Source organism: Amblyomma mixtum, chromosome 10 (genome assembly GCF_055824585.1).
Source record: "Amblyomma mixtum isolate Tamu chromosome 10, ASM5582458v1, whole genome shotgun sequence".
NCBI lineage: Eukaryota > Metazoa > Arthropoda > Arachnida > Ixodida > Ixodidae > Amblyomma > Amblyomma mixtum.
The window spans coordinates 153,618,848-153,646,068 of record NC_143021.1 but is presented as its reverse complement, the minus strand read 5'-3'; the positions used below and the strand labels follow the sequence as shown (position 1 = coordinate 153,646,068).

The 27,221-nt window shown below is 45.8% G+C and overlaps 1 protein-coding gene across 1 annotated transcript; it reads right to left on the bottom strand.

Moving 5' to 3' along the window:
- Nucleotides 1–784: 784 nt before the first annotated feature.
- Nucleotides 785–27,011, bottom strand: LOC149327411 (uncharacterized). The gene is made up of 6 exons (XM_089564867.1): nucleotides 26,942–27,011; nucleotides 21,305–21,460; nucleotides 18,370–18,537; nucleotides 15,713–15,901; nucleotides 1,192–1,430; nucleotides 785–982 (listed from the first exon to the last, which is right to left on the bottom strand). The coding sequence occupies exons 1-6, from the start codon at nucleotides 27,009–27,011 to the stop codon at nucleotides 785–787; spliced, it is 1,020 nt and encodes a 339-aa protein (XP_089420993.1).
- Nucleotides 27,012–27,221: the final 210 nt, after the last annotated feature.

The window sequence follows — 27,221 nt, the reverse complement described above, 5'->3', positions numbered from 1 at the left end:
TCGGTAGCAGTCCGAAGAGACAAACCAGAAAATGATGTCGTCACTTTTCGTCACCGACGGCACAGTCTCTAATGAATGACAGACACAGCAGCACCCGTATCGACAAGCGCGTACAGAGAAAAACCATCAACTGAAACCAATAGAATGTTCGCGGGCTAAAGTTGAAGCCTTGAGATGTTTGAAGAGCACGCAGTTCTTGCCTCGGGAACTGCGAAATTTGGTTTCCCTCGTCAGCGGATGTAGGGCGACGGCGCATAGGTGAAAGTGAACGGCGACGTGGGGACGGGGGTCGACGGGGCGTATACGGACTATCGTCAGTGGCGTAGGGCTCCGGAGGTGGAACAGAACGGAGCTGCTGAGGTGAGCAGGCAGGAGGCGCAACCGCTGTAGGGGCGACCATGCGGCGACGACAGTGGCGGGCCACATGTCCGGGGAAGCCACATGAAAAGCATATCGGACGTTTGTCCGGTGTGCGCCAAGGGTTGTAATATGGCGAAGGGGAAGGATGAAGTGGAGCCGCTGGTGGGGCCGGTGCCGGGCGCAGAACAGGCTGACGAGATGGTAACACCGCAGGCCGTGCAGCCACGGCGGCGTACGTCAAGGGCGCTGACACAGGGGTGGATTGGCTATAATGTGCTACGGCGCCAGTGCACGTCAAAGGAGGGACGGAAGGAACTTCAGGGGGAGGAGGAAGACCTCCGGCTACTTGTTCGCGGATGACGCGCTGCAGCGAAGGCACAAGAGAAGAGGAAGCGGCAGTACTCGGGTGGACGAGAGACAGCTGTCAAGCAACTTCTTCGCGAATATACTGCTGGATCTGGGGCAGCAGTAGCGACTGGTCGGAGTCAGATGTCAAAGCGCCCTGAGGCTCCGGTGGAGAGAGTGGAGAGCGAGTGAGAAGACGGCGCTTACGGAGTTCGTCGTAGCTCTGGCAATGCGCTATAATGTCGACGACGGTGGCTTGATTTTTGGCGAGAAGCGTCTGGAATGCGCCCGAGCACGCAGGCGTTGCTCAGCACGCAGCTTGAGCACGGCAGGCCGGCCGAAGACGTCAGCGAAATTCCGCTTAAAGGCGGACCACGATGTGAGGTCAGCCTCGTGGTTGCGATTCCACAGATTGGCGACGTCCGTCAGATAGAAAATGACGCTGTTCAGTTTTAGAAGTTCGTCCCATTTGTTGTGGGTACTGACCCGCTCGTACGAGGCTAACCAGTCCTCGACGTCGTGGTCACCGGTACCGCTGAAGACAGCGGGAACGTGCTGGCGCAAAGCTCCAGCGCAGACGACTGTCAGCGGCTGTGGGGCAGGAGTGTGTGGCACAAGGATCGGTGGCTGTTCAGATTCTTCAGGCATGGTGAAATCGGAAGCGGATGGCCTTGAAGCGCCAAGAAGGCAGTAAATCCGCTCCTCCACCAAGTGAAAGGGTGTTTCTGCTCAAATGGTACAGGGCGTGATGTTCACGGCAGGCGACACAAAACGGCGAGCAGAACGGCGGGCAGCGCATGTACGGCCAGTCCAAACCAAGCGAGTTCGTGCAGCGCGGCGGCACTTCGTGTCTTATCGACGCTTCGTCGTCGTCGGCGCTCTAACAGCGATCGGCCTAGGCGGATCAGGCGCGGCCGTCGTGGTTCACTACAATAACCCCGGAAACGAAGAGGAGCCACCCTGGCGACTTATGGCGAGGGCAAGAGGAGCGGGTTGTAGTAAGTCTCCAGGCGGCTGACGTGGACGGTTTCCCGGCCGCGATGGCGCAGGTCCGAAGAGGGGTTGAGCGGCTCCACGACGTAATTGACTGGCGACGTTTGCTGGACAACGCGATAAGGCCCGTGGTATTCCGTGCGAAATTCCGTGCGAAAAAAACGCGCACACGCACACACACGCGCACACGCGCACACGCATGCCCGAGAGAAGTCAACAGACACAGAATCCAAGGGGCACAGGGGATTTTTATGCGAAGCATACTACTTTAGCTACCACTTCAGCCCTTCACCGTGGTTATGCGCCTCCAAATCACGTGATACATGACGTCACACCACGTGACACGATCACGTCACGACAGTAGAGAAACGGGGGCCCACCTCGCGCCGTCGCTGTGGTTGTGCGCCTCCAAATTACGTGACACGATGATGCCACACCATGTGACACGATGACGTCACGACAGTGGAGAAACGGGTGGCCACCTAGCGCCGTCGCTGTGGTTGTGCGCCTCCAAATCACGTGATACATGACGTCACACCACGTGACACGTTGACGTCACGACAGTGGAGAAACGGGGGCCCACCTCGCGCCGTCGCTGTGGTTGTGCGCCTCCAAATTACGCGACACGATGATGCTTCGCATTCTCCAGGCTTAACCAAGTTAAGCATCAGCCATTTCTTTATTAGATTATTTATTTTGTGGGGTTGATCTATTTATAATATTACTGAATATGTTATCGTTTAAAGCCAATTTATTAGAACAGCAGAAGAAAAACAACCACGCGCCGCCGGTGGGATCCGAACCCACGACCTCCGAATTACGCGTCCGGTGTTCTACCGCTGAGCTACGGCGACGGCTGTCAAATCTGCTGCTTTCAGGGGTATTTATGTTTACAAATAACCTAACTTTGGGAGTGTTCACCAGCGCCACCCACGTTCTTAAGCGGCAGACGTAGCACGTCCTGAGTTACCGCTGATGTGACGTAGAACGTCACCGAACGGCGAGGGTGGAAGCTGTGTGAGAACCCTGTTATGCTTCCTATGGCGTCAAGGCTACCAGAACCGAGGCCCTCGCTAAGCAATTAAGCAAACAAGGGAAGGGGAATGAGGGTCTCGTTAAAAATATGAGAGAAGCCAACAGCCACAGAAACCAAGGGGCACAGGGGATTTTTTAATTAGTTTGTTTATTTTCTGGGGTTGATTAATTTATATTATTACTGAATATATTATCGCTTATAACTAATCGATTAGAAAAGCAGAAGAAAAAACAGCCACATCCCGCCGGTGGGATCCGAACCCACGACCTCCAAATTACGCGTCGGGTGCTCTACCGCTGAGCTACGGCGACGGCTGTCAAATCTTCTGCTTTCGGGGGTATTTATGTTTGCAAATAACCTAAATTTGGGAGTGTTCACAAGCGCCACCCACGTTCTTAAGCGGCGGACGTAACACGTCCTGAGTTACCGCTGATGTGACGTAGAACGTCATCGAACGGCGAGAGTGGAAGCTGTGTGAGAACCCTCTTTCTTATGCTTCCCATGGCGTCAAGGCTGCCAGAACCGAGGCCCTCGCTAAGCAATTAAGCAAACAAGAGAAGGGGCTAGAGGGGCTCGTTATAAATATGAGAGAAGCCAACAGTCCCAGAAACCAAGGGCCGCAGGGGATTTTTTAATTAGTTTATTTATTTTGTGGGGTTGATCAATTTATAATATTACTGAATATGTTATCGTTTAAAGCTTATTGATTAGAAAAGCAGAAGAAAAAACAACAACATGCCGCCAGTGGGATCCGAAACCACTACCTCCGAGTTACGCGTCCGGTGCTCTACCGCTGAGCTACGGCGACGGCTGTCAAATCTTCTGCTTTCGTAAGTATTTATGTTTGCAAATAACCTAACTTTGGGAGTGTTCACCAGCGCCACCCGCGTGACTCAGGCGTCTGTCGATGGCGTCCCTCTTCTCGGGCTGGTTGACAGGGGTGCTGCCGTCCCGGTGATTAGGGATTCTCTTCGCCGCTAAATTCGCAAGGTGACGACGCCCCTAACTTTTCTCTCCGTAGGGCCAGCTTGCAGTGCATCCACCCCATCGCAGCTTCCGCGGCAGGCGTTTCTGTCAACGACCTAGCATATTCCGCCGACTTTGTTGTGCGGCGTGAGTGTTCTCACGATGCCATTCTCGGCTGCGACTTCCTCTCAACCCACCGTGCAGTGGTTGATTGTGCTGGTCTGATCTTGCACTTTCTTCAGTGTGTAACGTTTCCGTGTGCTACCTGCCTCTGCGCTCTCCTAAGCTTCATGTGGCTGCCGACACCGACATACTACCCATCTTTTCTGCCCTCCTTTCGCTCCGAACAGCAGCCGTGCCCTCTTCACACACACCGCCGCAGGCACCCGCCATCACCATCCTCTGATTCCTTTCACCATTTTCACAATCTCCGAAAGTCACTGCGCCATTTATGTCTCCAACGTTTCTGCTTGGCCGTCCTCTATCCTTCGCAGTGAATGCCTCGGTAGTATCGAAGGACAAGACCCTGCCCTTGCCTCCGAGTTCTCCAATCACCGTGCTTGGCCTCAGGTTGCTGCCCTCGCATATTGTGCGACCACGCCCAATCCGCTTCTGGTCGAAGTCTTTCATCGCGCCCACCTTCCGCCCACTCAACGTGAGCGGATACGGACACTTCAGCAAGGTTTCAGCACGTCTTTTTACCTTTCCCAACCTTCTTTGGGCACTGCGGTGGCCGTAAGTCACAAAAAGATGGTTCCATCCGGCTCTGTGTGGACTACCGCCGTTCCAACCAGATGACCCGCAAGGATGTTTACCTTCCACCTCGAATCAACGGCGCACTGAATTCCTTGCAAGAAGCGGAGTATTTTTCGTCCTTAGACTTGCGCTTCGGCTACTGGCAAGTCCCAATGGCTGCCGCTGACCGGCCGAAAATCGACTGTAACTCACTGACGTAACGCCGCTTCATTGTGACCATATTATTTGATAAAATTCCAGGCAGCAGGCTTGTAGCGGTTTTGCAATCAAAATTATAGGCATTATCGACTCACTCATAGCGTGTTAAAACTACAGACATCCAGTCAAGAAGTTGCATCGAGAACGAAGAGGAAAGAAGAGTTTGCATCGTTGAAACATTAAGTTAGGCTAGCGGGCATTTGCTTGCTGGAACCAGTTTTATTTGAATTTGAATTGAATTTTATTACTTCTTTGAGACATTCAGTAGTCTCGGGTGCTGTAGCAAAAGGAAAAAATTCTTGCGTGACAAAGGCCACAACACCCGAAGCACACATACACTGTCCGGAAAACAAGTAAATAAACAAAAAAAGACAGCACAGTAAGTCACAATTTCATTCAAAAATAGGAGAGAAAAACACAACACCATCTGAGAGCGCTGTGATCTAACAAGTAATTCCAAGCAAACGAAACGAAATCCTTTGTCGAACCCTATTAAGGACGATAAAGAAAGCACATTCGAGGTTGTCATGCACAAAAGTTTTGCGAAAGATAACTTTTCATAACTTTTTTTAAAACTCGCGAGAGACTGACATATTTCCCGTTTCTGTAAGACCCTCGGGGGTTTGTTTAATAGGTTAGGCATTTTAAAATTCAACAGCCTGTGTTCCGTGGTTAGTACGTATTTGTAGTACAGAAATTGTTTTATGTCTCAACTTGTATTAGGTGTCTTTTGTTGCGAAATTCTCGCTAATGTGTTCTTTGGCGGACAGTCGGAGACGAAATCCTTCGAGCGATAATTTGTGTAAGAATAGGTAATCTATAGCAAGATTTCCAAGCTTACTAAAAATGGCACAGTGTGCGCAACGAAGTCGAGGTTACAAATGAATCTTACCGCCCTTCTCTGCGGCCAGAAAAATGATTCGAGGCTTGCTTTGATGGTAGTGCCCCGGACGAAAAGCAAACATTGCTGACGTGAGTGTATTAGACAGTAATAGAGTTGCTTTTTCAGGCTCAAGGGAATAAAGTGCTTCAACAAGTTTGTCATTCCTATCTCTCTGGGAATATCAGCTAAGAGGAATTCAACGTGGATCGACCAATAAAGATTCTCATTAAACCATGCGCACAAAGGTTTAATGCAGGCAATATTTTCAATAACTCTATCCACGAATTTCTAATCTTAGCTTTCGCTTAGGTCTTAACATAACTCACTTTGTTTTATTACAGTTTACTTGCAATTCGTTTACGTTTAAAACGTTTTTGAGGTGACTCGTTTTTGATTGGCTGCGTTAAAGACATCTTTGATATTTTTTTCTCTAGAAGAAAGCGCTCGTGTCGTTAGCATATAAAACAACTTATTGTGTATTCGGGATGTTCACTAGGCTTTTGATGTAAACAAGAAATAATGTTGGACCCAGAACTGACCGTTTTGGAACTCCACAGTTTAAGACGAGGCGCTCAGAACGAAATTCATAAAGGGAAACGAACTGCTTTCGAGTACCGAGGTTGTTTTTAATTAATTTATGCGCAACACTTCTAATGCCATACCAAGATAACTTATTGAGCAAGACATCGGGATTAATGGAATGGAACGCTTTCATAAAGTCTAAAAATACTCCAACACTGAAAAGATGTTTTTCGAAATACTGAATTATGTGGTCTCTTGCATGAAATAGTGCCTGCTGTATAGATTTTTCTATCTGAAAAGCAAATTGTTCGCGAACAGTTGCCTTACTCTTCGCCAGGTGTCCAACTAATCTGTTATTTAGCACACGTTCAGGTACTTTAGAAAGCTTAGGAAGGACTGAAATAGATCTCTACAAATTGACTTTGTTAACTGCATCATACATTTGTACTGCTACAACTTTTGCGGTTTTCATAAGCAAAGGTTATTCATTAGTGAATAAATTGAGGTTGCATACATGTGAAAGGGGCGTCACATAACTTGTACTACACTTTTTATCGGTTTTGCGCTTATCTAGTCTGCTCTGCATGCGCAATTGTTCTTTAATGAAGATATGATATCGACAATCTCGCTTGGGCGTGTTTGGTGAAGAAATATGGCGGGAATGTTATTATACACTTCACATTGATCGACGGAGGATTTGCGGGACTGTACGCCTAAACGCAGAAAATACATAGTTTAGTTAACGAAGAAAATGCGTTAGCAGCTTAAAACAAAGATAATATATCTACGTCAAACGCAGAAGGGACACCCGCTAGTGCCCCTTGTATGCTTGTTAGTGTCTCCTGTGCGTTCGTTTGCAAATTTTTCAGCTTTGCAAACTGCGCAAAAGTTTGTAGCTTTGAGATATGGTTAATAAAGTAGGGCCAAGGAACAATGTAATGTAGATTATCCTTTAGGGTTCGAGCAAAGTAAGTGGCATTTGCCGATTGCTAAAAGGGAAGTAAATGTTCTATAAAAACTATCGTTAACTGTGGTTTTTTATATTGCGCTGATTGGAAATAAATACTGCGCTTAAGGGATATATAGAAGCAGACCGGCTAATTAAAATGAAATATGGGTGTTCTACAACGTTAGACCCCATCCTCACTCAACCCCAACCTTCACCTAGGTGATATATGCACGCTGCCAACTTCGACTTTGTAACACACATCAGGAATAGTGACATAAAGGATGGCGTAATTCTTCTACTTATTGGAAGCTAGATTACTTGAAGTCAAAAAAATGTCACCCTCCTTTACATGAAGGCAGCCTCAAGATTAGTGTTGGTGATCTGTGTGAAAATAATACTAAAAAAACCTTTGGGGGGTGTACTTTTCATTTCAGTGTAAGTTCATTTCAGCTGATGAGCACATTTGCTGAGAGGGTCGGGAAAATCTCCTTAGATATATTGCGGTCTTTCATTGAACTTCGTTGATAAATCTAAAAACCACTCTTTCCTTTGTCTCGTCCGCTGGAGCCTTTGGGGAACATTTTATATTTGTGACTAAAAGTGGAATCATATCCACAGCCTGGCTTTTACTTCATGAGGCGTGTTTCTATCTCTTTCATTACAGTATATACATGCTTGCGTCGACACTAGCCGAAGGCCCTCATGTAAGCCAAGAAATGCCCAGTATTTGGCGAAAGCAAATTAAAATATTATTAACTGCAGTATAGTATTGCACAGCTAGGCACTTAATAGTATAGTACGGAAACCAGCAAAACATTAGATGAGTATTCATTACAAAGAGCCGCAATTCCAGCGGAAACCTTCGGAACAAGCTAGGCTAAAATTCATTTTTCCCAGGCAGCTTACTGTGAGTTTCAGCTGCTGGAGAGCAACCCTCCAGGCTCAGATATATGTCAACGAAACCGCAAGCCGACATCTTTTGAAGGTAATTTTCGTTGGCTGCTTCGCTGCATCACGTACCACGTTACATGTCGAATAATGCTAGGCATTAAACCAACAAAAACCATCACCGCCCGTTCTTCAAACTTACGGAGGCGTGGACTAAACCGACAAATTTGATGGTAGAAACTGTTCAAAGCAGTTCACGTGTCACGGAATAATCTGAACCGGAAAACTTTTAAAAGTGCCACCAGCCAGTTATATCAACCTCTCAAGCTAGACATCTTTCCTTCAAAGCACCACACCGCTACAAATATGCGCGACGATTTCTCCTGCATATCAAAATCCAGATCTAGCCAGTTTCTTGCTCTAACACCCTGCATGATGTCATTACAATAGCGATAGCATTTGTGGGGCTGACGGCCCCCGTTTGGCGCGGTGCACGAGGCTCAACGCGCATAACGATGAAAATTTTGAGGACGATCTGCTTACTGTCGTTGCCTATATGGTATTTGCGGAGGTAATCGCTAATAGAGTCAGGACAACCTTACACTTCACTCAACCAAATGATCAGACAGGCATTTTTGAAGAATACTTATCAATAGATCAATAATATATCACGTTCACAGTATGAGTCAGTCGATAGAGAGGTGTGCAGAATATAAGGAACCGTAATTATAGCCCTCATAGTTTACGAGAAAGTATTTTAATCAGTCAAAACCTCATCAGTCATGCAAGCATTGGGAAATTACGGTGTAGAAGAACCTGATGTAGAAATACTGAAAGATATCTATAACGACTGCGCAGCTACCATGTTTTCCATAAATGGAGCAATACAGTTCCAATTACGAAGGGGATAAGACAGGGAAACACGATCTCGCAAATGCTATTCAACACAACGCGAGTTTACAAGAGGTAGTCAGATGCCTGGATTCGTAACATTTGGGGATAAGAGTTAATGGAGAGAACCTTACTAATCTGCGATTCGCTCAAGACACTGCCTTGCTAAGTCACTCTGGCGATGAACTGCAAAACATGGTCTGTGAGTTAGGCAGAGCAGAACGGTGGTTGCAAAAATTAATATGCAGAAAATAACAATAATTTTCAAATGTCCCGCCAAGAAACCGCAGTTTACAGTTGGCTGCGAGGTAATCGAAGTTGCAAGGGAATACGTTTACTTAAGGCAGGTAGTGACCTGCCTTAGCAGGTCAGGTAGGGTAGCGACAGGAAGAGGGTAGCGACAGGATGGCAGCGACAGGAAGAGGGTAGAGTTCGTCGCCGAACACAAGCTCGTTAATGACACCCTAGTCGAAATCAAGAGAGAGAAACGGGCGTTGGTAGAGCATGTAATGCGAAGGCAAAATAACCGATGGTCCTTAAGAGTAACATAATGCATATCCAAGAGAAGGCTAACGTAGCCGTGCCCACGAGAAAGTTATGCAGGCGGTGAGATTAAGAAGTTTGCGGGGATAGGATGGCCGCAGCTGCGCATAACAGGGTGGATTGGAGAGATATGGGAGGGGCATTTAACCTGCAATGGGCGTAGCCAAGAGGATGATGATGATATTACAGGTCATCCTGCGCTACTAGCCCTTTGTATCCCCGGTGCCACAAACGTGGCAGTTTTTTTTTTAATTTTTTAACAAACAAGATAGTCTCTAACAATCCCGTGTTCCCAGCTGCCACAAACGTCGCAGGTGGTGCTTGCACTTGTTGTCAGTAGATGGCGCCACAGGTACCGCGACACAGTTTTTTGAGCGTCGAAAACATGGATTCCACGTGCAGCCGGCCAAGGCGGTGAGTGAGCTTTGTTTTTGTTTTTTGGGGATCTGAACACTGGCGCTTCATTGTTGAAAAGATTTAGAGACGTTTTGCAAAAGCCTAGCGAATATACGTACTCAGTTTCATGTTTCTACGACTACTCTTTGGAGAGCATAACACCTCGTTCAGCTTACATACACGTTTGTGGCAGCCAGGAATCTGGCGAGCGTACTCCCAGAGAAATGCATGAAAGAGTATGACTTCATTTAGCGCTTATATCTGAGTATTTGTGGCACCTAATTTCTTTCTGTCTATTGAACCTTCTTACGTGATGTCTAGCAGCGACTTTCGTTGACGTCGTAATTTTCAAGAGCGTTTTTTTATATGCAGGCAGTGCCTGACTGAGAAAGAAATTCTTTTAGAATGCCCTACCGGGAGCGAGGATGAAAACTTGGACGGTTCGGATTGCGATGAAGAATACAAGAACAAGGCACAATATCAGCGAAAGCTCTACAGACACTGAAGAAGAAGTACAGCTGACGTCAACACAAAAAAGAAGCAAACAAAGAGTTGGCACTGGGTGAAAATGGACATCAATATAAATCCGGGAGAGGAACAATGTGTTTTGAAGCCAACGGATGGTTCAGAAAGAGTGAAGAGCCCATTGAGCGTGTTCCTGAAACTCGTCGACTCTTACATAATAGAGTTCCTCACTTTCGAGATTTACAGATTCAGAACACGAGAACACGAGAAATTCGCACCCGAATTTATCCAGTGTCAGTGCTCGAGATGCGCAAGTTTATTGGAATTGTCCTTTACATGTCTTTTACTAACCTTCCTTTTAGAAGGATGGACTGGTCAGTGAACACTCAAGTGGATGTCAGCGTTTGGATGACAAGAAACAGGTTTGACAAAATTTAGGTACGACATGTTCTTACGAACCTAAAGAACACATTTCTCAAGCTGCCACACTTGAAACCTGCGTTGATGTAGATGAGATGATCATCCCAAACAAAGGCAGAAATACTCAGAAGGTTTATATCACGAGTAAGCCTAAGAAATGGGGCTACATAGCTGATCTCGGAAATTTCATGCCTCCTAAATTTTCGGAGAATTTCTATCCCCCAATCCTAGCTGCAACGCTTGTGGCAACAATAAAATTTTCTATAAAATCAAAAGGGATAATTCTAATTTTTTTCACTGATCTTCCTATGCACCACATCTGTTGAAAAATATCAATTTCATCAATGTTCACCTCGCGACACACCTGCGGGATATAAAGGGTTAGGACGTGAGCGCGGGTAGATCCTAGTGCAACACCACTCGTGTCCGGCAAGTGCTTCGCGGGCAGCGTGGTGACTGGGCTCGCGATTTGGCGGCGCCTGCACAATGGTCGAGAGAGCTGCGCATGGTGGTAGAGCAGCGCGGAACCGCTTTCAGGGCACCATGTGAAAGAAACGATTGAAGGTAAAGGGAAAGACGCTCCGCCTTGGAGACCTCGGGAATAATTTCAACTACATAGGGACTCCTTTCATGTACTGACATCTTACTGCACTCTGGCGCCGTTTGCGTTTCGTCCCCACTGAACCGAGGTTCAAGTGGCCGAGATTTATCCTCGGATTCATCGCAAAAACGGGCGAAAAACTGAGCAAAAACGGCGTATAGAGATAGGGCACGCCTTTTATAAGTCATTTATCTTGTCTTTGCTGCCTCCGGTGGGATCATGAGGATCAAGGAGCCGTGAGGTTTTATTAGCTTCTGGGATGGAGTGAGTGAGAAAGGACACAAAATTAAACTCCCTAAAATCAGCATCAGTATTTTCAAAAAAATTTTACATATTACGCAAAATCGGTGTAAGTGCGGCATGAAAGTTATTTGTGGTCAAGGCGGCAGAAAACAGACACTTAAAAATATATTTTTCAGTGCTCATTGCTTTGGCTGAGTGACCATCTACAACACCATTCAGCAAATTTTGAAGCCCTGATAGAGGAGAAATATCAAAAAGGACAGGAGGGAAGGTTAACGAGGCGATACTGTGTTGGCTAGTAGTGATTTTTGAGGAAAGGATAATGGAGCAGTAATTATCTCACTTCCTCACGGGCATCTCATCCGCGCCGGGAGGGCAGGAAGGAAGGTGGGAATGAAAGAAGAGAGAAAGAGGTGCCGTAGTGAAGGTCTCCGGAATATTTTCGTCCACCTGGGTATCTCAAACGTGCACTGTCATCGCACAGCACACGGGCGCCTTTTGCGTTTCGCCTCTATCGATGCACGACCGCCGCCGCCGTGATTGAAGTCAGGTACTCCGGCTAAGATGCCGAGCGCACTAACCACTGAGCCACCATGGCGGGTTTACCATGCTCACGGGATAGGCATAAACGGGGCAAAAGAGGCGAGAAAAAGAAAGTACAGCTCAGTTCAGGTAATTTGAAACGCTGCTTAATCACAAGGTAACGGCGCCATTCATAACGAAACATTCTACCAAATTGTGTATAACAAAGGAGACAGTGAGCGTAAATGTAAGAAGTAAAACACGTAGACAAATATTTAGTGTAATTTTCAAAGAACCAAAGCTTCAGTGGTTCATCTGCGAAATTTCGTTTTCGCAGTCTTTCGGATGGCGAGCTACAGTAGATTGTGCGTTACGTCTTGGCAGACATTGGTATATTGATCTGTATTGCGCTATCTTACGACATGCGAAAACATTGTGTTCATAACAACGTCCTGTCGAAACAGTGCGTTTCGACAGAATTTCTGGGAATATGGCGGGAAGCTGCTGTCGTTGGCGTCACACTTGCATACAAAAGCAAGTAGTTCAAGTCCTACTTTCAGGCCCTACCATATCCAGCCCGACATTGTTATTCAATCGTTGGGCATTCAACACCGACAGGTATGCTAAATTCCTCGCAGCGATTACTTTAACTGACGCGTGTGAAACGTAGCTACTATCGGGAGAGAGATTTTTTTTTCGGTACAAGGATAAATATATTACTTTTACTTAACATTTCTTTACGCCGCAGGTATAACAGTCGCCAGCGTGGATATTCGGTTGATATGTTGTGCCGTCAGACCTTGCACCTGAATTGGAGGCCATTGAAGGAAGGAATTGAGATTGGTATCCTTATTTGATGTTCAAAAGCAGAAAACGGGATATCGGCACTAAGGTACACCACAATGGAGACCACTGTATTAATTTCGGCCACATGCCGTTATATAATATGCAATTGCATTTCAAACATTCGCGCACCTTGAATTTAACCTCGTCGAAGAGCGGCCGCGGCATCCTGGATTAAGAAAACGTCATTGGGGTCAGGAGCGGTGGAAGGAAGGAAGGGGTTATGTCCTGTAGTGGTCAGTAGTTGAACGCACTTACGTCCATGCCTTTGTGCAGTCTTATTATTCTTGGTTATAAGTTCCTACAATGTTCTAAAGTACATAGGGTTTCATGTTTTTAAATGAACTAAAATATAATGAGGTCATGAACATTTTTTCACGAAGTTTTTATTTTTAGCAGCTACCAGCACAGAACTTCTGCATCCTTGCAGCATTCTCTTGTCGCAGTTATCCATTGATCCAGCTTACTACATTGACCCTGGAAGAGAGATCAGCGTTTATACTTCTGCCAAAGAGGTAATGAAAAACTAAGAATTAAAATATGCTGAGAGCTAGCTGTTCTTTGCAGCATAAAAGGTCGTATGATCGGTGAGTAAATTCTGCAGCGAGTATTCTTTGACAATTACCTACTTGGAGTTAGGTAACAGAAGCGCTGACAAAAAAATCATTTTGCAAAAGGTTTCTTCTGAATGCTTCATATAAGGTGCTTCATATGAATGCTTCATATATGGAGATGACGAAAAGATTTGCAGCACAGCATAATTGAAACTGCCTGCCACAAATGCCGCGTAAGCGCTTAAGCGGGCTGGTTAAATTTAAATCTTTTCGGTCATCCATTTTACACAGGTTGTTTTGGTTGTGCTGGTTAAGGCCATGTGAGGACAATTTTCTCGCGCTTTTAAATGAATTCATCAGGTAACAAAAATAATAAGAGAAGTAACGTGTGTTGTTCCCAATACGAGAAACTGTTGCATAAATCAGACCGCAATTGGGCTTTCTTGCCATTGTGTGTCACCGCTATTTCCCTAAAGTATTTAAACATTCTTCATATAGCATTTTACTCCGAGCGTTTCGTGCTTCGAACGATCCGCTGCCGATATCTGCCTGCACTTCAGATTCAGTGGTTTTGCCGTGGACACGTAGTTCTAATCTTCCAACAGCTCTCTGATTTTTTTCTAATCCCGACTGAGCTTCTGTCCTTAGACACAATACAGCATGCCCGACACGAAGACCTAGTACCATTATTCCATTCCAAATACCTCTCAGTGTTTCATACTTGTTGTACCCCATAATGCCCTATGTTTCAGTATCCCGGCATCTCTTAGCCCTTTTGGCCTAACAGACTGCTCTTACTTCTGGACACTTTCCCCTTGTTCAGAAGCAGTGGGCGATGTAAGTGCACATCCTTTTTGGCCGCGATGTGAAATTGTACAGAACCCTTCTCTGCAACCGTGCGCTGTGTGTATGTGTGGGTGTGTGCAATACATTTGCTGCATGAGGAAGACATGCGCTCCACGTGCTACATGTTTTGCGAGAGAAGTGCCACCCAGTCTCCTCTAACCCTGAGCACTCTAAGCATTTCATTGTATTACGACATCATCATCCTGGATTCGCACCCTCACTTTCATTTTGCTTCCACATTCCTGCTTTCTCGGTGTGCAGTAGCAGGCGAGGGCCACCTTACCGACTGTCGACCTCTGCACCTTTCCTTTCATTAAATTTATCTCTCTGTCTCTCTCGCATAACCCGAGATATTTTTATTCAGGCACTCTGGCTAAAAGGCTATTCCTGGTTGCGCCTACCGAGCAACTGTGTTCCAATTCATTTTGGACAGCTTCAGTGATGTCGGAATAAAAGAGTAGTGTACTTCCTCCAGTCGCGTGGCTCGTTGCTCCAGCGACACCATTCAGTGTTTTATTTTGTTTCTTCGGCACGTGCCCCACGGATGCAAACGGCTCAGGTGACATGCCGCTAGATAAAACGGTCACCTTGTCGTCCGTCTGTGCGCCAGGCGTTAACGAAAGGTGGCGTCGCCGAATCTCATGTGGAATTCACCACTTTTTCACTGCTAACAGTGTCTCCGGCCGGTATGGCTACTCTACGATAACCCCTTGAGGAGGGGTGAGTTAGAGCACAGTAAGGAGGCGTAGCAGTAACACGCTTGCTTTGTCATTTTTGAGCGAGGATCAAAATAATTCAGTGAAGGGGCTTCTCCTCTGGCATACGGACTGACTGTCGGACATGTGTGTCTCATGTCGCTTTCATGACGTTTGGTAATGTGTAGTTCGATAACTGAGAATACAAAACACAGTTCAGGCTGTCATGGAAGAAAGCTATCTGCGTATTAACCTTTTTCTCAAATGATTATAAAAGTGTATTGTGATGTAGGGAATATAACCCAAGTCCCATCATTGTCCTGCTCTTCCAGAGCTCTCGAAATGTAGGACTCAATGTTAGCGCATTATCAAGCAAAAACAAAAAGCAAGCAGAAGGATGGGATTTTACACAGGTTTCAAACAACGTTTACGCATCTGTTAGCTCTCGTAGCAATGTAAGCACAACAGTTCAGCACACATGAAAGCGACGAAAGGTTCAGAGTCCTTCTCTGCTTCGGAAACTTTGTATCTTTTTTTGTGTTCAACATTCCCCAGAAGAAAACCGAAAGTCGCAGAAACTCTCCAGTCATGTTTCAGTACCTAGATTTTAACACCCTGAAACTTAAAACAATTCTTACACAATTTCTTCTTTCATTCTCAGAATACCTTCCTCGATCACGAGTAGGTGGATGTTCCCCGAAAACTCCTCTACATCATCAGGATATCGCTTTGGTATCTTAGGCTGCAGACAAAAAGACTCTCTACTATGTAGCCGTACTCTGAATGCGTTGACTCACCTTGCATACAATGCTTATGGCACTGGTCGTAGGTCAAGAAATTGTTCTGTCCACCCCCGCACCCATAGTAAGGAAACCATTGGCATTGTTTTGCACGAACGTTGTAGTAGTAACGATGCGATCCAGTTGCTCTATCGCAGGTGTATCCTTGATTTGCAGGCTCTCTACAGTATGCAGGTTGCCCAACGCCTGAAAAAAAAAACATGTTGGTAATCAGGTTAATAAATTTTGGGCACTGGTTTCTAAGTCAGCGATAAGTCGGTACTATAAAAATGCCAGATATGACAGTAAGAGAGTACAGATCCTCGTAAATAGACATTCTTGTAAAACGCAACTTCGGCTCCGGCCAGCCCGCTGCTCCCCTGCCCAGCCCAGCCCTTGGAGTGTGTTAGGCTGACCTGTACGGCCCTCTGGATACTCTGAATAGCTGGACCGTCGTTGCTATCAATAATCTAACACTCTACGCCGAAACGTTGCCTTTGCCATCTTACAGAGGCCACGGAATTTCTACTTCATCCTTCATTATAACATTCCTCAACACTCCTCTTCATGGTGCTCCCAAAGAGTTGCTGAGGGAAAGTGGTCACACCTTCCTTTCTAAAGTTGTAGAAGCTGTCTTTCGGGAATGCAACATTGTTCACAGCACCACCTTCGCGTACCATCGGCAGACCCATAGAATAAACACATAGAATCCCTGCAACAGACGCGGCGTTGTAGCTTTTGTCACCTATGCTTACAACTAATTTACTGAAGCCACCACCGCTTTCTCTCCACACCTTCATTTCTAGAGCCGTGAGCCTTCTTGCACAAAATAAACGCAATCGTGCGATACCGACATCATGCTTGCGAATTTTCGCCCGAGTGCAGTTGTAAGAGAGACCGGAAACTCCAATGGCTGGCGTTCAGTGAAGAAGACGACAACCGCTGAACGTTGCTGCGTTCGTGCGGGCTCTGGCTAACTCCAACTGATCGCAGGACGTTGTGCTAATTGTTCGCAACGCAGCGCATGGCAAGGCTTCCTTTACTTTAAGTTTTCTGAATTGTTGTTAAGAAAAAACTGTAAGAGGTATTGGAATTGCGCACGAACGCTATTACCGTATAGAAAAATTCGCGCTCTGAAAGCCGGAACATTACCCTGCGAGCATCAAGCATATTTGACGCCGCACTTAGCTGAGGGCCACCTGTTCCTGCTCACCGGAAAAAGTTAGCACCAGACAAACTGATTTTTAGCGTACATAGCGGCGACCGTCACCACATTAGTGGCGCGAAATTCCCGGGTAGCCCCGTGCTCAACCCTAGTGCTATATTCGTAAACGATAAATGCTGCATAATTCTTTAAGTTTCATTCCTAGTTTACACAGTGTTCGGAAGTCAGTGTCTTGACGTCTCATGGGAAAGTGCCTGATACAATAACCGTTACGCAAAGGACAACAGTAAGAGCTGGTAGAAATGCATACGCTTCATGTTGCAAATAACTGCAAGATAGTATTCTCAGCAACGATGGACCTTGAACCGCACTAAATTTGAAGGGATTAAGGTCAAAGGTGAAAACACTTTATTAAACAATTTGCCGCACTGAAGGTCAGCGAACGCATTTAGGTCAGCTTTGATAAAATTGATTGACATTACAGATAGCACTCTTTTCGATGTCCGGCCACCGAGGCTTGAAGCTCAATTCATGATTTCATTCTTTGAAACTCTATAGCCCCTAAGGCGTCACGGCAAAAACTCTGCTGCCTATCACTTTCTTCTAGAAAGCACTGCATGGTTTTCAGCATGATGAATAAGGAATCGGTGCAAGTTTTGCGTAGAAATCAAATGGAGCGCCATGGTTTCGCATTGCGGTCCTATATGCACAAGAAATCAACCAGAGCGCGTTAAAACACTCACTGTAATGCTTTAGGCCATAGAACAGGATTACATCACGGGAGGAGAGGGCAGTGGCCCTGGAACGCACAGAGAGGAATATAACTTTTTATCGAAGTTCGCTTAGCGGAGAGTGCATATCTGGTGTCCTGAACACTTCAACGTATTCAAACAGCTCGCGCCTGTAATTATTCAAAAGCTTAGCCTTACTTTGCTGCAAACGTCACATATCTGCGAACCGCTTGAAAAGAAGGACCGAAACTGCGCCAGAACGGCGGTCCTTTTAGTAGGGTGGATTAATGTATATACATTAGCCCCTAATGCGTAACGGCAACTACTCTGGTGTTCATAACAGCCTTATAACTTTCCTTTGGGGCCGTACGGGTGTGCTTGGATGGCTGATGATGACATTACTCCCCTATTCTGAAATATACTCCACTCGGCGGATCCGCTTAAACATCGGACATTGTATATGCAAACTTGACAGGCACCGCGTAATTTACAATTCACCTTTCTCTTTTAAGCACCATCTCTGAGCCCCACCTGCGAGTCAAAGTGATAGAGTAAACACTGTGCAGCCACGCAGTTAGCATTTCGCTACCTGTGTATCAAGACGAGCCCTCTAAGTAGCCATCCGCATTAAATATGACCGACTGTATTCAACACAGTCTCCACTCTCCTGCATGTGTTCAGCTGGAAATAGCGTTCAAGAAGACGCATATGATTGTTTATGAGTAACGGATGCGTTAGGTATTGGTTGTAAGGCAACATAATAAAGAGAACTAACTTACTGCCGCCGCAAGTCCTGACGCATTCCGCAGCGGTTGGAAAGTTATTGCCGGTGTAGCCGCAGGATACATCAAAAAGGCAAGTTTTTGATTGAGGATCAAAGTAGAAGACTTCCACTTGAGAACCAGCCACACATCCTGTTACAGCTCGGGGCGCTGTGCAAACGTCTCCTGAAATGGACAATAAAACGATGTGTTTCCAGTGTCATCCACTTATAGGGAGAACTCATTTCTTCAAGGAAATCTTTACACAGTGCGCTGTTATATTGAACGGTATGCGAAAGCGCCGATTTTGGGCATGTTTTTTTTTTATTATTCGACTTAGACCCCCAAGAAAGATTGCTTAAAGTAAGAGTTGCATATTGGCAAAATTCAAAACCAAACTTTTATGCTATGAGTTGTGTGCCTTTATTAGCCTTCAGCTTGGTTGTTTGTGCCAACATTGTCTTGCTTTGATTGCAAAGAGCATACGGAGGATTGTCGGGCAGTTCGGAACAAATGAAAGCAGTTGCTCTATTGCAGTACCACTTCTAGGTACATTTACCGAATTCGGGCATACGTACGTCCTTTAAACCATGTTTGTGGAAGGTGACACCTTCGGTGGAAGCCACTGGAGTCTTGGACTGAGGACTCCACGCAGAATACGCTCGTCTCTTTTTGATAAACTTTTATTCTTTATCTCTCTCACCTGCAAAGCTCCCACCTGTACAAGCTGCCAGGTGTGTACACCTAGCACTGACTGTCCTTCAAGGTAAACATAGTCAGTGTAAAGGCCTTATGAGAAAGGCCTTTAGTTTAAAGGCCTTCATTGTGAATGCTTTCTGGGCAAATGCCTTTGTTGAAGGGCTTGAGTTCAAAGCTTTTATGGCTAAGGATTTTCGTGTAAAGCCCTTTGAGCCAAAGGGTGCGTTCGCTTTCACAGCACGTAAGTTCTTTAGATGGCCTCTGTAACTAAGTCTACCGCCCGGCATTCCACGCTTAGCCACACCAAACTGTCTACCTTTTTCCGGTGTAGACTGCATTTACAACGGTTTTTGTGTTAGCTTCATTGCTCGGTTTGCGGTCATGTGTGCGGACTCATCCTGTAAGGCGCTCACGTTCAATGACGTGCCGAGTCAGAGTGCTCAACCTATGCCTCACTCCTCGTGTTATGTGCGCGTCGTCAGTTTTGGAGTGCCCTTGTGGCTTCCGCTGCGAGAAAACAGCGAATGCGACGACGCGGCGCAGCAGTTCCGTCGCGATTAAGACACATGTATGCACCCAATGTGAAAGGAGAAAAGAACTCAGAAAAGTGGAAGCTAACTAAGAGGGTTCAGCTTAAGTTAAGGACAACGCAGCGAGCTGTGGAAAGAAAATTGATAGGTGTAACGTTAAGAGATCGGAAGAGGGCGGAGTGGGGGAGGGAACAAACGCGGGTTAATGACATCCTAGTCGAAATCAAGAGGAATAAGTGGGCTTGGGCATGGTATGTAATGCGAAGGCAGGATAACCACTGCTCCTTAAGGATAACGGAGTGGAATCTAAGAGAAGGCAGGCGTAGCAGGGAGTGGCAGAAAGTTAGGTGGGCGGATGAGATTAGAAAATTTTCGGGAATACGGTGGTCGCAACTTTCGAAGGACAGGGTTAATTGGAGAGACTTGGGAGAGGCCTTGGCCCTGCAGTGGGCGTGGTCAGGCTGTTGCTGATGATGATAATGAAACGATTACGGCATTTAAAAATTACACAACCAACCTGTTCAGAAAACTCCAGATTATATGAGAAGAACCAGTGGTACCTTTAAAGGGCGCAGTTTTCAACAACCATTGCCTCCTTCAGTGTCGTGAGATAACATGGCTGGCGAAGAGATAGAACACTGCCGATGATTTCTCGCGATTAGTACAAAATGCGATGGCTGTACTACTGTCACTGGTGTCAGTGATCGGGCCGGGAAAGAATGGAAGTTAAGGCAAAGCAATGTACGATGAAAAATACAGTGGTTGAGCCTACTGCACCGACATTTCGGCAGGTGCTCGATTACTTCATAAAAGTTCGGCTCTTTGGTTGGCAGTCATTAATTTGGTCACATTGATTGCTGAAATTTTTGACCCCATAGAGATTATAGTTGATCCTTTTAAGAGCATTTTTTCTAGTTTCATTACCGCTAGGACTTGGCTGCCGCAAGGAGGCGTAAATCAAGTGATAAAATGTGATTAAATTTTGTGGGTATTTTTTTTCGTGCGCCGGTTTGTTGTTTTGGCACATAAAATTATAAGGACTTCTTTTTGAATATGCAACCTCGTATAGAAGCAAACTGCTTCTCATAAACACTTTCCCTGTTTTGCACGTATGTCAGTTTAATTACTGACATAAAAATATTTAATTTATATCAGCCTCTCTACACCCCGGGAGACAAAACGGCTGCCAGAAGGTGTAGTTATTAGTTGTAAGCTGAAAGTTTGCGTCTAATTTACAATCACTGGATAGGCAGTCATAAGTCACGTGTGCTATGTTTTAGATATGAGCCACTGTAACAGGTAGTTCTGGATGGATTAATCCGAAGATAGGTTGGATGAAACTCGTATGGTGTTTTAAAGACCCACAGGTCGTCACGACCAGGCTCATGCAAAGCCTATGGGCTTTTGCAAAAAAGGTAGGTTCGTTAATATACACCACGTGCCGAGCTTTGGTCCCTATACAGAAATAGAGTAGTCACCTATAGCAGTGTTCTTGCTTACCACTCATGATTTTCTCATACTTCGGGTCTTTCCTACATCATAACGTATTAGAGAAATGTTGCTCAAAACATTACCCCGCTGACCAAGGTCGCAACTAGCGATGTTTTGAAGCTCCATACAACTAATGCTGAAGTGTGTTAATCAGAGTGAATGTTAATGATATCAAGCCTCATAAAATGCGCATAAAAGAAAGACCTATTCGGTTCAAATCTGTATTTACTTACTGCTTCGGCAAGTTGCATCGCATAGTGTTTTGTCTTTAAACGGCGCGGCGGAATTGCACGTGGATACGCATGTTCTTGTGTTTTGTTTGAACTGCCAGCCAGGAGTAGCGCAGCGAGGTGTCGTTATGGTGAAGCTCTTTACAGCACATTTGGGATCTGCAAAAAAGAAAACTGACTTAAACACAACAAACAATGATAGCCGAGTGGTTTCTCGACTGCCCTTTATCCAAGTAACATTTTCAAAGGAAATATGCGAAAGTGACCCTCTAAATGTGTTCCCCAGGAGTGTCACGCTCCTTTGCTTTTAAAGCTGTACCCATGTGTCTTCGCAGCATAGTATCATGATTAAATACACAGTTGTTCCGTCCTGCTCTTTGTTCTGAATGAGCAACTATGAGCTGTCCACTTGCTTATAGGCTTAATAACGCATACCGGAGTTATGACAGCAGAGGAGGTGTTTTCACATTGATCCCACAAAACATAAAGCGAGAACAACGTACTTGCCCTCATGGCAAAGTACAGGTCACTGGAGAACGCCTAAGTCGGTTGTTTTTCACAAAGACGGCATGTCTTTAAAGCAGAACTCTTAAAGAGGCCTGGGAATAAAAATGGGGGGAAATGTATGCGTCTAGGCGAAAAATCATTTCGTTGTAATATGGGCTTAACGTCTTTAGGAATAAACTGCACACTTTGTGCACCGATTTAGCGCTTTCAGGTTGCATAGTTAGATGAAAGAAACAGCCCAAAAGTTACGATTAGTTATGGAGGCACTACCTGTGCAAAAAAAGTAGATGTGACGAACTAGAATACTTGAAAAATATAAGTGCAGGTACTACTATAATTGGCTGTTTTCGCAATCAAACTACGCGCCGTGCGTCATGGTAGTGTACTTCGTGCAGATCTCCGAAGCTAATCCACATCGCTACTTTCAATGAAAAAAGTAATCAAAAATTATTCTCCAGTCGAAAGCGTGAGCTCTTCTTAGCTCGTTGCTCTTTCGCTTCATCCGCAGCACAACCAGCCTCTTGTACGCGATGTAGTGTCAACTTCGAGAGCGGCAAACAAGCGCTGAGTGTGTGTGCTTGCGTGTGCGTGCTTACGTGTGCGTGCTTACGTGTGCGCAAGAACGGTCCGAACAGCACGAAGGCTAGATGCCGCACAGCTTTTAGAACCGACGAGGCAGTTGGCGTCCATCCTCACCCATTTACTCGATGATGTGTCAGAAATTTCCTTATTCGGGTTTTTATTTCCGCCTGTATTTCCGCACGTGGGGGAGAGACTGGTTGGAGATAGGCGTGGCGCCCAACCCGTGTGTACTGTATGTACCATGAGCCAGGTGAACAATAGCGCAGGCTGCAGATTCCAACTTAGCACTCTTTTCCCCTGTCCCCACTCATCATCACCACGCGGATTGCGCCTAGTGCAAGGAAAATACCTCTTCCATTTCTCTCCAATTCTCTCCTCTGCAAGCTTCGGCCACTATACACGCCTACTCAGGCTATATGCCAAAAATGCACTTGCCCGTTGTTCAGAACTTCACACATATCATGATCAGGACCATCATCATCAGCCTGGCTATGCCCACTACAGCGCAAAAGCTTGTCCAATACACCCAGTCCTTTGCGACCTGCGGCCACCGTATCCTAGAACTTAAAACACTCTCCCTCATCGGAGAAGGATTTGTCCACCCTGGTGTACTACATGGCCACATCCTTCGGTAAACAAACCAATTTGGTTCACATCTTTGCCTAGTAAAATGTAGTCTAGTCTCGCTCACTGGTATTCGCATTCCACTTTTTCCGAATTTCGAAATTGGTTACCATGGTGAGGTTTGCTTCCGGGAAGACTAGACTGACCACCCACACACACTCTCGAAAAGGCATTGACGATATGTGTTTGACAGCTTTCCCTCTTTCCAAGAAATATGTTTTAAAATCAAGGCAACATGTTGTAACCAAGGAACCGCGTTCGACGGATATTGCACTGTGTGGGAAACTCGCAGCGTTTGTGGGAATTCTCCAGTGTGTGTGTGTGTGTGTGTGTGTGTGTGTGTGTGTGTGTGTGTGTGTGTGTGTGTGTGTGCGTGCGTGCGTACGTGCGTTCGAGACCTTTTGTTACATGTGCCCAGTATCTTTTAAGCCCGCATCGTGATAACTTGGTACTTATGTGGTATGACTCGTCAATGTCCGCTACATTTGACCTCAAGATGGACAAAATTGACTAAGCTTTAGAAGAAAAAATTTTGAGATTATCCTCTGTCAGCGAGAGATCGGCCGAAAGGCGCAAAATTCCGCACGCCAGATTTTCAAAGCTACGCGGCTCAATTAAACTAGCACCTTAATTAATTAAAGAATATGTATTCTAGTCGCAGGCAAGATGCGAGAGAAAAAACGAGGCTGCGATGTTCTGATGGGGCTTAAGCTCCTTGCTGTTCAGGGAAGTGATGTTGTGGTGGGATGACATGACGAAATAAGTAACGCGATCGAGACGCGGACAATAATGCACGCACACACAGCGCTACACACACCATAACGCTGCGTGTGCGTCCTCTCTGTCCGTGTCTTGGTCACGTTCCTTATTTCTCCATGTAATGCACCAACAAGCCGAAGTGTGTGCCGTTTTTGATGTAGTTGTTTAATTTCTTGCTGTAAAGCTCTAAACATGATATCCGCTTCAGTAGAATTGTTTCAGCGACTAAAAGCCAACTGAGATTGCCCACTGGTGCGCAGAAAACATGAAAAAAGAATCGAAACGGACAGTTAAGCTGGGTCGTAAGGGTACGACGCGATAGTGTAGTGGGCCAGTTCGTGTGTATGCAGAAGGTCATTCTCTACATTGCGTTCATAGATCCGTGGGAGTCCTCATACTTCTCCTGGCGCAGTTGTGCAGCGGTTAAGCGAAGCGGTCATGATCTGCGTTGGAGAGTGCTCCCAGCGGTGGGCCTTGTGCGGCCCAGGTTGCTCGTCCCGACTGATCGGTCCATGACTGCCACCTGCCATGGGGGTCAGTTTGCTCACTCTCCATTTGGCAGCTTGTGGCCGATAGGTTACGTGACCTAGAGGCCCACATACCTACAAGTTGCCAGAGTGATACTCATTATCTTTGTCTCACAACGCCGATTCCGGATTCTTTGTGTAACGGTGCTCCTAAGGCTATTGCCTTAAAATGTCTGACTAGACGCAAGCAGCGCCTTTGCCACCAAATGCCTTTGTGTTCCCAAAGGCGTGCACCAAAGAGCAGTAATGAAAATCTGATAATAAGTGCAACAGAAATTACTTAAAAAGTTTTGCGAACCTCACCATCGCACTCAGTCCGGCGGGCACGGACGGGTATTCGTAGAACACATTCTAACAACGGAGCGAGCTCTGTTCGGACAGGCCAACATACGCATTAAAAATCACACGTTCAGGCGCTACGAATCTGGTGAAAGTGCATGTACGTTCAACTTTGCTGAGCTAAACATAAATAAGCACTACAACCGAATAAACATTTGGTGAAGGCAGGAAATTCAGAAACATTGCGTAGCCAGGCTGCACACAGTAGCTGGCGGTAGAACTACATAGACTGTAGTGGATCATGGAAGAGCACAGTCCTGGATTTGTTCTTGGTACAATGTCAGTCGTTCGATAAGGCTCAAAATGATTGCCCAGGTCTGCGTGTAGCCAAGTGCGTGTGACATCCAATGCAAGGATGGTGATTCTTCAAGGGCGGTTCACTTTATCCCGAGCATTCTCACAATTCTCCCTAGATGGAATGTTTAAGGTTTGGTTTGGTTTGGTTTATGGGGTTTAACGTCCCAAAGCGACTAAGGCTATGAGATACGCCGTAGTGGATGGCTCCGGAAATTTCGACCACCTGGAGTTCTTTAACGTGCACTGACATCGCACAGTGCACGGGCCTCTAGAATTACTCCTCCAAAGAAATTCAACCGCCGCGGCCGGGCTCGAGCCAGCGTCTTTCGGGTCAGCAGCCGAGCACCATAACCACTGAGCCACCGCGGCGGCGGAATTTTTAAATATATGTACAGATTATATTTACACATTACTCTGTCATTTCATTTAATTAATCTTTACTGGGACGACTGGGAGCCGTAAAGCCGATTTACTGTTTTTTACATCTGGGAATAAAAATAACGGCGGCAATTTGCAAATCTGTGTCCCATCTCGCCCCACTCTGGCTAGCCCACGTGTCTGTACCAGACACGCGTACGCCATCCTGTACATAACGACAACATAGGCAAATATTTAAAAACATAATTCTGCACTTAATACCCTTCACAGAGCTGCACTGGGTCCGCCCATGCAGACCTCATGCCGATGGCTGCAACAGACGAACCTCCTTCACACATTCTCCGAACTACCGAGGCAGATAGGCAGAGAGGTTTGGCACGCTTGTCTCGTACCGAGCAGCAAGCGACATCCTGAAAGTAACACAGACTATTCCCTAGCCAGCTCACATCGAACAGCCAGGACCGTCAGCTGCCATGAAATATCATATTTCCAAATATGTACATATCACGCCCCGTCTACTTCAAGGTCCACGTGAAGCAGAAGCGTGTGCTCAATATATGCCCAAGAAACGCAGCCGCGACCACGCACTGGGCTGCGCATTTTTCTTACATTCAGAACATAAACAAGCTGTAAATCAAACTGATTGTATGTGCCAAACAATAAGAATGTCTAGGAATTATTACACAGAACACGTTTATAATTACCTTTACCTATACTAAAACATTTAGCAATATGAAGCGGAGTCAGTTGCAATCTACCTCTATGATGGTGTAGTGAAATCTCATAACGAAAACTACACCATTTACATCATTACAATAACCTTGCACTGATACGTTACCATGCTGGCATTTAGGCAAATGAGATGCTACGTTAACTGGTCCTACGAAATTAGCATCAAGATCTCGATCCCCTGACCAAATTAAACGTGAGTGGAAAACGCAGTGCTATATGCAGAGCAAACGACCGAGCTCTTCAGGAATGTCACAGAAACTTCACATTCTTCCACAAGCGGCATCTCTACCCCAAGAAGCAATTAGCGCTTTTCCTCCGCAAAGCTCGCATTAACAATTATCGCTCCACTAATCCCCTGCAACTTTTTATCAGATGATGCACCTCACGTATCAATCTCCCTGGAGGACAAGCAGATAAAGGCCTTATCCTATTATCACGCAGCGCTGAAATTACCTACAATAAATTTCCTCACCCTCCCCCTTCCTCCTAGTAAGCTTGACTTTAATCAGAGCTATCCGACAACCAAGAGTGATTAGCATAGCAAGCGCTCTTTTTCACTACGGTTTAGAACCAGCCTCGAATCAAGTTGTTTCCACGTCCACATCCTTCCCATCGTAGCACAAAACATAAAAGGAGGAGAAAGGGTTCATTAAGTTTTAAAAGCTCCCGAGAGAAAATTGATGTACCGCTTATGTGCAACTCTTTCACCTGCCACCATTTCTTTCGAAAACTCAACTGCATCCGCTGCAGCCTTCATTTTCTAATAGTCTAAACCCATCCCGGATTCACGCGGACATTCTGCAGTTGCCAACCCGAATTGTAGTTCAGCTGCGAAAGTAAGAAATAACTAACGAAATACTACGAGTTTAAGTTAAAATAGAAGACTGATGCATACCAATCGCTTCTAATGATTGCCCAGCGGAAACGCCGTAGAGAAAAAGCGTGAGCAGTGTGCAGAATGCCATGGCGCTTGACTTGCGTTGCCAATGCATCTGGGTACTGGTTCCCTTTTATATATAAGCCAATCATACTCATGCAAGGTAAAGAGACCTCTGCCTCGACAAAAAAAAAGTCAGCTTAATAGAAAAGCCAAAATAATTTCAAAACTGTAATAGAAGAAAAAATGCAGCACGAGAAAGAATAACACCGATTACATTAATCCCGTTGTGCTCTTT